Below are 16509 nucleotides of genomic sequence, written 5' to 3'. Positions count from 1 at the left end.
GATATCTGTTTAGGGTAGGGGATAAGTTCAAAGCAAGAAGTTAAAGACTCTTTTTCACATAGACTGTCCTTGATAAATAGAAGGAAATCTGAGTCTGAATACTTCCATTTATAGGAGACACTATTGAAGATGTAGTTAGGCTTTGGTGTGAAGTAAGACTTCAGTGGTTAGACAGACCCTGATATACATGTGTTGTCAATAAACATTGATATTGAAACTTTCCAGCAACACAGGGTGCCTAGAGAATAACATGTTACAGTTTCAAAGTTTGAGAGTAGAAACCTGCATGTAAAAAATGAGGAACTACATGTGATAGGTCTAATTATATCTAAGGCAACAAATAGTCCTTTGGTGATATTTTTTTGGTGTGTTTAGGAATGAAAATACTGATTATATTTAAAACACTACTTTGGAACTATTATACTTAAAAATTTGTTCTTATTTCTTTTCCTTATTGTGTCTATGTGTAAATATAATTGTTAAATATTTTATACTCCTTACAACTTATTTATTTATACATATTTATGACAGAGACATGAGTTGACTCTTAATTTATCTCAGGAAATCAAAACAGTGTCTGGCAAATTTGAAATCTTTTACTGACCTCTAGCATGTAGCATGCCATAGGACTGATTTTGGAACCTGTTAAGAAGGTTAGGCTAGCTAGAATTCCTGAAAGTCAGGACAGGTGACGTTGGTATTTATGATGGTTCAGTCTGACCAATTTTTGTCGACAATGAAGTGGAAAGAAATACTGAATTTGAATATATCCGGGGTACATAGGGTTATAGTGAAGACGGGAAGTTGCAAATGATGATAGAAGAAATCTCAGTGACCACAGAGTGGCCCTGTAACAAACCCAACAGAGTTTGAGATGGGATGTGTGAGTATAACAAAGTATAGATAATAATTTCAGTGTTCTTGAATTTTTTATTTGCTTGTTTTGTCTTATTTTTTTTCCCTTCAAATCTTTATTATAAATGTGCTATGGTTTGTACATCTTCAAAATGTGTTCAGAATCTAACTTCTTACCATTTCAGTCGCTGTTACCTTGGGCTTATCCACTATCATCTTTTGCCTACATTATTTTAGTTGTCTTCTAAATTTTGTTGCATATTGGACTCACCTGAAGATTTGAAAAAATACTGATGCCTCCCTCATTCCCAGTGGCATTCCTTCGAATGTATTGCAACCTGGGCATCAGGACTTTTTTTTAGCTTCTTGGTGTCTCTAATATGTACTCTCCCCAAATTATCAGAAAGTCAATAACCTTTCTCTGAAGTAATTTATTTTACTATATTTCTGCTTGTAGCCATGTTCATTTAATTTAGGACATTTCCATTTCTTAAAGTTGTAGAAGCAAGGCCTTCTTAGTTGTGAGTAGTGAAAGCTGACTGGCTGATTTAAGCAGATATGAAATTTACTAATATTATATTAAGTGGCTCACATAATTGGTAAAGGCTAGATGGGGCGGACTTTAGAAAAAGTACAGAAACAAAGAGAAGCTGAACAGCTAGAACCTGCTGTTCTCTGCTGAGTGACTGGATACCTCCGGTTGCACTGGCCACTCCAAGCCGCCACTGGTTCTGCTGCTGTTACTGCCCTTGGAAACTAGATGTAACCTTAACTACTGCTGTCATCAGAAAGAATTCTGTCTTGTCTTTGCTTTTCTTTGTCATTAGCCTCCATATTCAAAATCCCTGATAGGTGTGTCTGTTTGGATTAGAAGAAGCTGCCAGGGCATGTGGGAAATCCAAGTATGTGGCATTTTCGGTTTTTAATAGTGGGAGATAAGCTCCATCTTGCACCAAAACTCATGAAGTTGGGAAATCGCAACCAGGCAAGGACTTGACATGCTTGGAAGCCAACGAAATGACAAAGGTTTGCTATACATAGGATAGCCTACAATGTGTTATTTATTTTAATCAACTGGTCTTCAAACTAAGAACCAATAGGACATTGGTGTTATTCCATAATTATTTTTAAACTTTTAGAACCTGCTGCCTCGTGTCCCTTAGCAAGCAGTAAGAGATGACAAAATAAATGAGCAAGAAAGCAAATTAATAGGACAATTTAGACATATAGCTTATGAATATTGATATATTATTTTTGGAGACCAGTATAAGTATAAAATAGACATGTTTCTTGATAGTAAAAATGTTCTGAGTTTTTGTGATGGAAGTTATATATCAATATTATATGTCAGCACTGTCCAATAGAAATAAATTGTGGACCACAGATGCAATCCATATGTGTAATTTTAAATTGCATTAAAAAAGTAAAAAGAAACAGGGGCATTTAATTTTAATAATATATAATTTAACCCAATATGTTCAAAATATTATTTCAACATTTAATCAATGCCGATATTTAAGGGATAGTTTGCATTCTTTTTCATATTAAGTCTTCAAAATCTAGTGTGTATTTTATACTTAGAGTACAGCTCAGTTCAGACTAACCTCATATGAAGTGCTAAATAGCAACATGTAGCCAATGGCTACTGTATCGGACAGCACAGTTCTGTGGCATTTTGTAAAATGCTATATAACTTCCAAAGACTGCCCACCAAACATACTTCTCATGAAGTGTTTTAGGTACCTTATGAAAATCTAATGGTTGTTTAAAAAATGTAAACTAAAAGTAATAACAAAGTTCTTGGTTATTCAGTCTCTTCAAATCCAAAAAGGTTTTACTGGATTTTGCAGTGGTTTTTTGTTTTTGTTTTGTTTTGTTTTTGTTTTTGTTTTTTTAATGGTTGGAGGGAGGTATGAAATGGGGAAGAGAAACCTAATTTGTTTGTTAAACTTTCTGTTTATTATTTTTATATTTTATGAACATTTCAATTCATGAGGGATTGGAGGTGCCTTAGGCAAAGAAAGGCAGCAACATGCTGTAGTGCCAAGCTCGTGTGTGAATAATCAATGAATCATATTTTACTACATATAATAAATATGGCACTACTAGGCTTTAGTATTTGAAGTTTTGAAAATAAAGATAACAGTGATCATATATATTTCTTTCCCTAGATAATTCATGTTGATAGTAAGTTTTATGTTCTAATTATTTTTATTCTTACAGGCTGCTGAATCAGGAATAATAAAAGTTAAAACAATAGCTGCACGAAACACCGAAATTTTGGCAGGTAATTTTTTGCATTAAAAATTCAACAATTAATGAAAATTTCACTAATAGGAAAAGTACAAACTTTAAAACAACAAAAAACAGCCACCAGTTTTCTGTAGCCTCTCTCTTATGCCCTAGCATGCTGTTTGTAATGATAACATGTAGAAGTCCCTAACTTATGAATTAATTGGGTTTGCCAAGGGTGAATGTTATAAAATTCTCTGAAATTAGAAAGCTTAAAACTACTAACTCTTTACAGGCAAGGATTTGCATTCTCTTCCACCTCTTCTCAGTCACCTACACCTTACCCATAAAAAGGCATTCAGTTAATACTTGTTGTATTGAACTGAAGAAATGGTTGGTTCTCAGTCCTCCTTCCAAGGTCTATTTTATATTTAATATGACATAAATAGGTGATAGTGTAGTATTATAAATTTAGTAGTACTATGAGTTTTGAATCGTGAGACTAAGACAGTATGGTCATGAAGAAAGAGTGGGAGTAGCAGGAAGGAAAGAAGAAAATGTTTTCTTACATTCTCTTGATTGAACCTGGTTTTCAAGGAGGAATTTCAAGAGTTCCTCTTTGAATAAAGAGTTTTGAATAAACTTTTGAATAAAGAGTTCCTCTTTGAAAAAGAGTTTCTCTTTTGATAGTCTCCTCCTTACTTTTCTTTGGTGCCTTCTTGTTCTTGCCTCTGTAATGAACATGGAAAAGAAGGAAACTGGATTTTCTGAGAATCTGTTACACTGGAGACATTTGTGCCACTCTACCTTAAAAAAGACAACCTTGTGGGGAAATATTTTTATTTTACAGGAGAACAAATCGTGATGCAAAGAGATAAAGTTACTTGACTAAGGTTCTACGATAAGTGGTGGAACTAGATTGAGGTCCTGGGCTGTTTAGAATCCAGGGCATCTTCTTCCTGCTACAGTATGCTGCCATGATATTGCCATGTTTCCACACTAGCCCCTCCCTCCCAGGTGTTTATACTTAATCATTGCTTACTTCCCACTCATTGTTCAATCTGCACTTCCAGTTCCAGAGATGCTATTGGTCTCAGCTGGTTACAGGAGAGAAATAGTCCTATTTAGTTAATGAACACAAAATCCAAATAGTCAAGAATCTCTCTAAATCTCATAAATTTCTTTACATTTTTGAAAAAGGATACCAGAAAATTCCTAATTGGTGGAATATCAAAGATTGTTAGAAAATGAAATGAAGACTTTTTGGAGACAGTTTAAGGGTGGAAGGTGGATTTCACTTAAGCTTACAGTTTTGCAGGACATGTGCCCATAGAGTGAGCTCTCCTATGTTGCATCTGTTTTACAGCTTCTTTGATTTTGAATGATCTGTCAAAACACCATGTAGTTTCATAAAATTATGCACAGCATTGGATAATGCTCTTTGTGCATTTTGAGAAGGGGTATAGTGAAAGTGGTGGGTAAAGGCAAAGGTATGTATGGTTGGATTAGAAGGGTGGGCTAGTGGGTTTTGGGAGATGCATGTTGGGTGGATTTAGCCACTGTGAGGAAATTAATGTTGAAAGATAAATTATAATCTGGATATTTTTAAGTTGGCCAGGCATATTAGAATATCATTACAAATACTAACTTTTGCTAACATAATTGCTGATATCATGGTTAGTCCTTAATCATTCTCTAACAATAGAAGTTTTCATTGGGTCTGTAGTTGATGGAAAATTTTATAAAGAGACTATTTCTTCAGAGGATCGCTGTCTGGTAGAGTTCTATACTAAAGTAAAATGTCTGGTTAATCTTAAGGATGAGTAAGAAAAATTTTGTCTCAGTATGTGTTTAATGTATGGGGGCTATTAATTTGATTTTAATTCAGTTAGCTTTATTGAAATCAAGCTAGAACAAATAGTTATGCACATACAATTAATAGTTCATGCTTTAATGTCCGAAGTGTCCTGGGCCATATACTCGAGGAGTTGTATTAAGATTTACACTATTTCTTAGCATTAAAAAATTTATTTTTGATGTTTTATTCATTTTTGAGATAGACAGAGACAGAGCGTGAGCAGGGAAGGAGCAGAGAGAGAGGGAGACACAGAATCTGAAGCAGGCTCCAGGCCCTGAGCTGTCAGCACAGAGCCTGATGTGGGGCTCGAACCCATGAACCGTGAGATCATGACCTGAGCCAAAATTGGATGCTTAACCAATTGAGCCACCCAGGGGTCCCTATTTCCTAGCATTTTTTGTCAAGTATTTATAGCAAGTGCTACTTTAAAATGTATACATTTTTAGACCAGTAGTGTCTTAAAAATCATAGGCTCTTAAGAACAAGGAAAGAGTTTAGTCAATATATAGTTTCTAAGCTACTTAATTAGAGTACAGTTAATGCTAAGAACAATTTTTTTTTTCTTAATGTTTTATTTATTTTTAGGAGAGAGAGAGAGAGAGACAGCGTGAGCAGGGGAGGGTCAGAGAGAGAGGGAGTCACAGGCTGAAACAGGCTCCAGGCTCCGAGCTGGCAGTCAGCACAGAGCCCGACGCAGGGCTCGAACCCACGAACCGCGAGATCATGACCCAAGCGAAAGTCGGACGCTTAACCGACTAAGCCACCCAGGCGCCCCAATGCTAAGAACAATTTTTAGTTGACTTTTTAAACAGTTTAATTTCCTGAGAAGTGTCTACTTGTCTATAGTGGTAGGGACTGTAAATTACTACTTTTGTGCTGTAATGGATGTTACAGATATCAAACAATGGAGGAGCCTCAAATGAAATGGCATATTTGAATTCTCAGATATCTCTACATATTCAACAAATACAAAGGGTTGCTGTAAAAATCAGAACCGTTAATTATGATCAACTAGTCTGATCAGTGATACTTAGCGTAGATTTCTAGTTGACTTTAGTTTTCTGAGATTTATTTTTCAAGGGAAGGTTATTTACATTGCAGAATAAATCTTTGCTTTACATCTCCCCTTCTTTTAAGCATCCTCCTTTAATGTTTATTTTTCTTTGTTTTCACTGCTGTCATGAATGCTGACATAAGTGGGAATGCTATGCCAGGTAATGTCAGCATTGATTCAAATATACAGATCATTATCTCAACATTTCTTTTTCCTTTAAAGATAAAACTCTACAAATGAGAGACAGCAACATCACATTTTTCATTTACAAGGCCAAATGCCTTAATCTTACACTTGACTACCATATATTACAAATGTTTTTATTAAGCCAGCTTACAGTATACTTGAAATGGACTGAGAAGGCTTGTGTTATACAAAAATTATGTAAAGAGAGAATCTGCTTTTTGAATATTTGAAACAAGGAAACCAGTGAGGTTGTGATATCTTAAAATTATGTATTTAACCCATACTCAAAACCGTAATGTTTACATCTACCTATGGCTGCTTTCAGCTACTGTCAGTATACAAATAGAATTTTTATGTAGATGATCATTGTGTATGATTTGTGTTCTTTTCTCACACAGTTTCCCTCATCTTTTTCATATCTACATGGTCTTATTACTAAAAGATCTTTAAGTAGTAATGAGCAGTATGCTTTGGAATTATTTTCTGATGTTAAAAGGTAATTTATCTGCTGATTTTATTTAGTATTTTCTATCTTAGCAATACATATGCTTGTGATAGTTTATAAATATCTGGAGAACATATCATAAATATATTCTTAATAAGGAGAGAATTATGTAAGAATCACTGGAAGAAATACAAAGATGAGTAGTGTAACTCACCTATAGTCTATATAGAAATACAAGAAATATACTTGAAAAGTGTGTGTGTGCCTGCCTTTCATCTTGTTTAGCTTACCTGCTTTTCCATTTGCCTTTTGAAGTCCTTTGCCAGAAATTTTTTCTTCTAGAGGACCCACCCACTTCCTGAGGTCAGGATCAATATCTTATTCTTCTTATATTGCTAGAAAGTTAGCACATTACATGGGGGAAAAGTAAGCCCTCATTTAATGCAGGCTAATAGTGAGTGAGTCACTCCAAAATGCAAGTAAGTCTCTCAGTGCTGCCTCTAGTGTGTTTTTCTACTTCTCAGTCTTAATAATAATTTTACATGTTAATGATGATTCTAGTAGATGGATTTTGTTATACTTCATTCGTATCAGTCAGATAACAGAGGAATGAAGGAAATAGACTTTAAATGGAGAATTTTCATACTGTGGTAAATGCCAAGATGGAAGTATAGACAGGCTTATAAATTATGGGAACATAGAGAAGGCAGGCACCCAACCCAGTCTGGGAATCTGAAGCTGAGTCTCAAAACTTAAAAAGGAGTTTGCCCGGCAAATAAGGTGTAGAAGCGGAAAGTAAAGTAGATTACTTAAATATGAGGTATAAAACAGTTTGGTCTATTTGGATACACTGTTCAAGTATTGCCGTTGCATGACTTCTGAAGTGCTTGATGGAAGGAGTTTGAATCAAGGAAGTGACACATTCATTTTAATGTTTTAATGTAAACTACTCGTCCAGCATTGTGCAAGGTGTATTTCAATGTACCATCAGTAGAGTAGAGGTCTGTTGGTAGGCGGTTTCTAGAAATCCAGGCTAGATGACCCAGGGGTCTGTAACTAATTCCATGCACGTAAGTTAACCTAGTGGGTGAGAGAGATTACATAGTTTCTCTACAGTATAATGTGTTCTTATTTATTCTTTTTTCCTTGGATTTTTTTGAACTTAAAAACTTTTTAATGTGTATTCTGCCTTTTATTATATCGTAAATACGCTTTTTGATGGTATCTTTTGTATTTTTTTAAATTGCTCCATAATATTTTAGCAAGTGATTGTAGCTTATTTAACCATTCCTTTATGTGAGTCATGTTTCAGTATTTTGAATTAATTTTCAGTATTTTGAATCATTTAGAAATTAAATGATTATATTTCTGCGATTAAATGATTAAATCAGAGTATGAACAGGTTCTTGGAATTTGTTACTGCAGTGCTGATAAAAGTTATGCCTTTACCAGTAATATGTGGGTGTACTTTTATAATGTCCTTGCCTGATTATTATTTTAAAAAATCTTTTTGGGAATTGAACAGGTAAATGACTTCTTATTTTAATTGATATTTCTTTTTAATATTGAACATTTTCCTCTGAGGTCATTAAATTATTTCTTTTTCAGTTTACATTTATTTCTTTGAGTTTTTGTTTTTCTTATCACATTAATTTGAAGTATTTTATAGCAAAAGCATGAACTTCCCATCATGTTTTTATTTCCTGCAAGTCATTTACCTTTTAATTTTTAATCTAGATGTTTTTCATTTTTACATAATATAATTTTTCTGATTTGTTGCTCTCCACTTAGGAAGTCTTTCTCTTTCCACATAGTAGATAGTATACTACTTTCTTTTAATTTTTTGTTTGATTTTTTTCTTAATAATATATGGAGTGATGTGAGGACCTAGATTGTTTTTCTTTTGCAAAATTACTAAGCAGTTGTACTAGCTAGTATCCTTTTTTGAAGAATCCTTCCTTTTTCACATAATGTGCTTTTGATATGAAACTGCCCATACTTTTATTTGTCCTCCAATTCTTGACTGAGTTAAAGTATTTTCAGACCATTTGAGCCATTAAATTTTTTTAAATGTTGTTAGAAATATCACTTTTCCATAACTAAATTTTAAGGGGTTTTGAGGATACCAATCATGTCTACATCACATTTTATTTCTTTCACAAGAATTATAATTTGTTATTTAATGACCATTAAAATTTATCATGATGAAACTTTTATTAACCCCCGTTAATGTGGTTCATAGTGGGGTATCCTAGTTTAATTCTTTCTTTCCAGGATAAAAACTACAATTATGCAGTGAAACTGCTCAGAGCAAGGAAACCCCTAGGATATGGGGACCTGCTGGACCTCTTTCAGGTGTGTGAAAGTGTATCATTTGATCTCACAGTTATAAAATTTGGAAATAAAATACATTTATCAAACAGTGTTATTTTATTAAAGGAGTCATGCTTATTAAGGGACTTAGGTAAAAGAAAAAAAAGTTTTTTTTTTCTTATCCCCTAAAAAGTCTGTCTTTATATTTTGAAGGAAATTGAAATAGAGAGTTTTGAATAAAAAGAGGTGACCTTTTCCTCTTAATTTCCTGGAATGAGTTTAAAAAATAGTTACAGCAAGATGTCTTTATGTCACTATATAGCTTTTTCCTCATTATGATTTCTAAAGTCTAAGCCCATAGGAAGGTATTTTTTTTTAGAATGTAACTTTATTTTTTTAATGTTTTATTTCTGAGAGGGAGAGAGAAAGAGAGGCAGCGTGAGCAGGGGAGGGTCAGAGAGAGGGAGACACAGAATCTGAAACAGGCTCCAGGCTCTGAGCTGGCAGTCAGCACAGAGCCCGACGCAGGGCTCCAACCCACGAACTGCGAGATCATGCCCTGAGCCGAAGTCTGACGCTTAACCGACTAAGTAACCCAGGCACCCCATAGGAAGGTTTTTATATAAAGTGATGTTTAAAAAACATGTCATTAAAACTATCATATATAAAGAGCATGTATCTCTCAATTAGAAGAGCAGGCTAATTTCTGTTTCCTAGGACTACTATCACTTTTAAAAGAAAAAAACTAACTTTTTTTTGTTATAATCTCTGTCTTACTGCATTGTGATCTAGATATGGTAGATATGTTTTTTTTCACACTATGTTTCAAAAGACAAAACAAATTAGTAGGTTGTATTTTTGTTATTGATGATTTATTCTGATAACATTGAAACATCCTTTTTTATTTATTCTCATATAAACTGGGAGAAAGAATGGGAAGGAGACAAGAGATAGATGTTTGATTCCTTTCAGTTATGTTAAAGTAAAATTCATAAAAAGTATTTTTAATACTATTTTAATTTATCCTGACTTGAGACACTTGGGTAACTATGACCGCCTTGTATACAACATTTTGCTGAAACTCACCTTACTTTATTAATTCTAAGATGCACAGTTTTTTCACATTTTAATATTGCCTAAATTGGTATGCATCTTAACAGTTGATGGCATCTTACAGTCATTGTGGGCCAGGTAGTATGTAGCTGTCTTTTACGGTGTATATGAGAACTTGTTTATAGGTATTCATATTACTGTTACATTTAGTTATGTGCCTTATTGATAACCCATAAGTTTAATTGCCATTTAAACTGTCACTCTAGTTGTACAGAAATTTTCTGTTGACATCTTAATGGTAAGGTCACAAAAGCACCAGCATCAAAATATGCAGAATGGGTGACACTGGCTTTGAAGATTATCTCAGAAACAATAGTGAAGTACTCTTTCAAGAAGTGAGGCATCCCAAACAATCTGAGTATAAAATGGGCAGAAGATCTGTATAGACATTTTTCCAAAGAAGACCTACAGATGACCAGGTATATGAAAAGATAGATGCTTGACATCATTAGTCATCAGGGAAATGTACATCAAAACCACAGTGAGATACCACCTTACACCTGTCAGAGTGGCTGTTATCAGAGACAAAGGAATACAATGGCCTTGATGGATGACATTGTGAGGAACTATTCTAAGTGATTAGAAAGCATTGTGTAAGTTTAATGGACAGTTAATTGACACTGATTTTTCTGTATGACAGTCCACTGTGTCTTGAAGTCATTTTCATCAGAGACTCTATGAAAGTACATTTTTTTTTTCCTTCTTTGAGGACAGTCTCTTTCCTTCATTTATCTGAAGATTTTAGGCAGACAGTGTGAAAGTGCTGATCATTGGTTCCTCTTAGAGACTTGTAACTGTTTTAACTTTGATTTGCTTTAAGTGCTGTTTACCTTAAAGAGTGGCAGCATAATGTTGTGGGAAGAATAGGGAACCAGGAGTGAGAAGACCTATTTTCAAAATCTGGCTTTAGCACTTACTGTGCACTTGAGCCAAATCATGCTCTATAAACTCTCTATGATTATTATGATACTCAGATGAGAAACATGTTAACATCATAAAACTGATGCATGCAACTTGTTACTATTGGAAACTTTTATGTGTTGAACAGCGTTTAATAACTAGGCTTGTTCAGCAGAGTTAGGGGTAGCCTCATACTTCAGCAATTCTGGCAGGAGCTAATATGGTAGGATATTTACTGCTTCGGAATAGTATTTTTTGAGCTTTACTGCCCTCTGTTAATCATTCATATAAATGTTTTGAAACATTGTTACAGAAACTTGTGTCTTGGTTTGAATAAAAATATTTATGCAAGGAAATAAGGCAAGGGAGCCCTTTTGGAAACACGGTTCTTTGCCAGTCATATTTGCCCTCTCTTAGCAGTCTTAAATCAGTAATTTATGCTGGCATACCGAAGGACTTTGCAGAGTTATGTTGTAGGAAATTGTGGTCTTTATTTAGCATACTATAATGGGAGCTTTGGGAGAAAAAGGTAGGGATTTAAATGATGAAATTAATGTTAACACTGCTTTTACGTTATTAATGGTGATTGTGGATCGCTTTCTAACAATTTCTTTTGAAAACTCAGATTTGTATGTCTATTACAATTCTTAACCTCAAAAAATAATTGATGGGTGTCGTACCTTTGAGACTGATATACCAAACACATAAGTTTAATGTTCTCTTTCCTTGGAATCCCATGTTCTCTAAATTCTCTGAGGCTGACAGACCTGTCTTATTAATCTTTGTATGGCCATTGAGTGTGTGTTGATTTAGTTTCATTTTGTAAATTTAATTAGTATTCAGTTTGTGCATTTTCTAAATTTTTACATTTTTGTTGCCATTTTAAAACTTCTGAAATAATTGGCCTGGATGAAGGGGTTAAATTAAAATTTGGCATTATACCATGTGCATCCAATTAACTTAAAGTAATACTTTAGTAAAAAGAGGAGTAATGTTCTTGTTTTTAATGAGTTTGTTTCTTGAAGAAGAAATTAGGGCTCTGTAAATTCAAAGCATGTAATAAAATTCTGTGGAGTTTCTGAACATTCAGAAGGGTGATGAGGATGTATGTACTATTTTTAATTACTTTTTTTGCTCTAGAGTATTAATTTTTATTTGTATTTCTTCTGCACTGTTGAAGAATTAGAGTGCTTCTCTGAGGCAGGATAGAACTTCTGAGAAGTTGTCCTGAAAGAGTTTACAGCAGGAGATGAAGGAAAATCAAAAGACAGAGCTAGAAGAAGGGCATGGGAAAGCAGAGGTGGGGGCTGGTTAAGATACAGAGTCTGTACTATATATCTGAAGTATTTTAACTCTTATTATTTGATTTCTGTTTTGGCATTTCTTTTACATAAAGGGGCTTTTATTAAGATTGTTATTACTGGCTGTTAATATATAAAAGTATTCCTACTTAGGAATTAGATTTAATAATTTATTTTATATGTGTTCTAAATAAAGCTTTGAAAGAGAACAGCTCAGAGGTTGTTCAGCCGTTCCTAATGGGTTGTGGGACCAAGGAGCCGAAGATTACTCAGCTCTGTTTGGCTGCCATTCAGAGACTCATGTCACATGAAGTCGTGTCTGAGGTAATGTGAAGATCTTCATTTCACCTGTGCACCTAAGAATCAAATCAGGAGTTTCCATTAGGGGAAAATGAAGCATACCTATAATTTAATGTAAAAGAATTTATGTGCTTGAAGGACATGGCTTAATTTTAAAAGATCACCAAATTTTCTCACCATTAAGCACTCATGAATAAAGATGAAGTGTATTTTGTCATGTCATGACTAAGAAGTCACCATTGAGTAGTACAGATCGGTATCACTGAAGAGAATATAATTTATAATTTTTTTAAAAAAGGAAAAATCATGACTTTGTTTATTATCTGAAGTGATAATTTGTTCATTAATTTCAGTGAATTATTTATAACTACCTTATGATAGTAACACAAGGAAAAACATTTCAGCACTCTCTCTGTATCCTGTTTTCAAGTGTAATGGTGTTTCTTTAACTTTGTACTCTATAAGGTTACTTTAATAGAAGTGATACATTCTTTTGCCTTTAATACAGATTCTAAGCAATGTCAGATTTAATTGAGTTTATAAATGTGTTGTTAATTTGAGTTGCATTTTGGTTTTTGTATGACATACTATAAATGGTATAATATTGAAACAGTAGTAGTTGCATAGTTAATTTGCATATGTCTATATTTATAAATGTCCAAATGAAATATACCCATGTTGTAGAAGTGAGCTTTGATTTTTTTGACTAGATATCTCAGAACTGCATGCTGCTGTTTGCATATATTCAAATGGTGTATTTTAAAGAAATTTATTTCTTGAGAAAAAATTAGTTTAAATCTCAAATTAGTTGAAAGATATATTTTGACCTATAAATCCAGAAATATGGGTTTTGTTATTATGACCAAGACATTCTCTCCAGGTGAGGTAATATTTTTCATATCTTTTCTAATTTAGGGACCTAAACACTTTATATTTTATTTGCTGACAGTAATTTAAATAATTATTTTACAGACTGCAGCTGGAAATATAATTAATATGCTTTGGCAGCTAATGGAAAACAGTCTTGAAGAACTTAAGTTACTCCAAACAGTTCTTGTTCTTTTAACAACCAATACAGTAGTTCATGATGAGGCACTCTCTAAGGTAGGAAACCTGTTATTAAAGTTAATAGTGCTTTGGAGACAGTATTTGAATAAGCTTGCTGGAAGAGGGAAGCCTAGTACTGTTTGTACTGAAAACAACTTCCCTGTAGTTGTTGTGATAATGCGTGTTAAAAACCACTGGTGCCTTATTTTCTCCAGATTAGAGTTAAAAGCAGGTTAAGGTGATTGAGCAGAGTCGCTTGGAAATAGCTGACAGGCTTAGTCATGAATAGGAAATGAAAAGAGAAAAGTAGCAGAAGAATATAGAAGAATAGGAAACAGAGAAAAAAAATGTGTTTGGGGTTATCAGTATTCTCCTCAGTTGCCCTGGGTATTCCCTGTAATAACTCTTCCTTCCCACCTTTTAAAAGTGATTTCACGTGTAGAGGCACTTGCATGGCTCGATCAGTTGAACATCTGATTTCAGCTTAGGTCATGATCTCATGGCTTGTGGGCTCGAGCCCCGCATCAGGCTGACTGCTGTCACCACAGAGCCTGTTTCAGATCCTCTGTCTGTCCCCCGCTCAGCCTCTCTCTCTCTCTCTCTCTCAAAAATAAACATAAAAAAGTATCTAAAATTGTAAAATTTTATAAGGTGTATAAAATCACTTTGGAAAACTAGCATTTTCTGTAAAAGTTTAACTTGTACTTAACCATATGATCCAGCCTTTTAAATTCTAGTTACTTATCCAAAGTAAATGAAAACACAGGTCTTTACAGAGACTTGTATATAATGTTCACAGCAGCTTTATTCACAGTGGTTAAAAACTGGAAACATCTCAGATGTCCATCAGCAGATGAATCGATAAACACACTATTGGTATACCTGTACTGTGAAATACCACTCAGGAATACAAAAGTACAAACTACTGATAGGAAAAACAACGTGGATGAATTTTACAAACATTACAAGGAACAGAAACCAGATACAAAAACCAGTGCATACTGAATGATGACTATATGTAGAAAATGCCAGCTTATCATAGTGAGAAAGGGAAGATGGTGGTTGCCTGGGGCCAAGTGTGGAGGAATCAACGGAGAGCAAGGGAGCACAAGGAGAGGCTTAGGTTGATGGAACTGTCTTGTGTCTTGGTTGTGGCTCTTGTTTGTTTCATGAGGAATATGACTGAAAGCACTCATCAAGTTAAATACTTAAAAAAGTTTTTAAGTCTTTATTTATTGTTGAGAGAGGGAGACAGAGTGCAAGCAGGGGAGGAACAGAGAGAGAGGGAGACACAGAATCGGAAGCAGGCTCCAGGCTTTCTGAGCTGTCAGCACAGAGCCTGCTGTGGGGCTCGAACCCACGAACTGTGAGGTCATGACCTGACCTGATGTTGGACACTTAACCGACTGAGCCGCCCAGGCATCCCATCAAACTCAATACTTTAAAGGGATACAATTTATTGTATATAAATTATAGCTTAATCAATCTGAAGTTGATTTTTAAAAATAGTGACTCCTTTTAAAAAATTATAATTTTATTCATTTAAATGCTTAGCCTATTTATATTTCTCCAGATGACTTAGTGATGTAACAAACTTTGAGTACTTGTTTTTTGCAAAACAAGTCATTCTGGGTAAATAAAAGCACAACACATTTTTATATGCATATTAAAAGAACCAAGTTGTGGGGTGCCTGAGTGGCTCAGTCTGTTAAGCGGCAGACTCTTGATTTTGGCTGAGTTCAAGCCCCTTGTCAGGCTCTGCTGACAGCATGGAGCCTGCTGGGGAAAATAAATAAATAAACTTAACAAAAAAGAACCAACTTGTGAAATGTGTGTTTCACATTATCTAACCAAATCTTAATGTGGCTGTATATTTACAGTCAGTTGAATTATTTCAAAATCCAAGGTTTTTGTGACTTTATTGTGTAACAGGGTGGGACTTTTAAGTGTCTGTGATTGGAATGGCCAAACACAGATTAGTTAGTTTTGGGTTATGTCAAAATAAGTACTTATTACGTCTTCAACCTTACTTTACACTAACTGAAAATTGTTCTTTTAGGCAATTGTTCTTTGTTTTCGATTACACTTCACAAAAGATAATATTACAAATAATACAGCTGCTGCTACAGTGCGACAAGTTGTCACTGTTGTTTTTGAGAGGATGGTTGCAGAAGATGAACGGCACCGAGGTAGAGTGATAAATATAAATGTGGCTTCCTTTTCACAGTGGTTGGCTCTTTTTGCCATGATGCCTCTTCTGATTTTTCATCTTTGCCCTGTGAACTTAGGCTACCTAAGAACTAGAATGCTTTAAAAAATACATTTATTTTAACAGAATTATGTTGACAGTGGCAGTTCAGATAAACCCCCTACAGTGCTATCATCCCCAGAGTCCCAAGAGGAGACTCTTTACTTTCCATGTTTATTTCTAACTATGCACAATTTCACATTTTATACCAAATATTGCATTGTATGTATTTTCAGCCAAACATTACGTTCTATGAATTTTTCACGTTATTTTATTTTTGTAATTTAAGTTTTAATGGTTGCACTGTATTCTGTGGCTATTCAACAGTTTAAAAAACTAGTTTCCTGTTGGACACTTATATTGTGTTCAGTATTTTAATACTGTTTTGAGTGTCTTCCTACATATTTTTTCCATTTGATTTACTTCTTTAAGGTAAATTTCCAGGAATGAGTTTCTCCCATGTGAATTTTTGTCTGTGCCTGTTAACATGTGTTAATGAAGAATATTTATATAATGTAAGGATTAATCTTTTCTTATTTTCATCAAATAACCTTTATTGAAACTATAAATATCTTTTTCTTTGTGAGTTTAAAACATTTTCTAAAAGCTTAGAACCATGTCAGCTGAAGATGCTTTTTCTGTTATGGTTTTTACAGT

General features: G+C 34.2%; 1 protein-coding gene across 2 annotated transcripts in view; it reads left to right on the top strand.

The window, feature by feature from the left end:
- The window catches only part of MON2 (MON2 regulator of endosome-to-Golgi trafficking), a 110245-nt gene that overhangs the window by 12245 nt on the left and 81491 nt on the right, over positions 1-16509 (top strand). For both annotated transcript variants that reach the window (XM_077778817.1, XM_077778814.1), the window contains exons 2-5: positions 3079-3142; positions 12454-12581; positions 13530-13661; positions 15664-15793. In XM_077778817.1, the coding sequence (XP_077634943.1) occupies positions 3079-3142; positions 12454-12581; positions 13530-13661; positions 15664-15793 (454 nt within the window). The remainder of the gene's footprint in view (positions 1-3078; positions 3143-12453; positions 12582-13529; positions 13662-15663; positions 15794-16509) is intronic.

This window comes from Crocuta crocuta, unplaced genomic scaffold, assembly GCF_008692635.1.
Source record: "Crocuta crocuta isolate KB4526 unplaced genomic scaffold, BGI_CrCroc_1.0 scaffold791, whole genome shotgun sequence".
Classification (NCBI taxonomy): Eukaryota; Metazoa; Chordata; class Mammalia; order Carnivora; family Hyaenidae; genus Crocuta; species Crocuta crocuta.
This window is presented reverse-complemented; position numbering and strand designations above follow the sequence as displayed.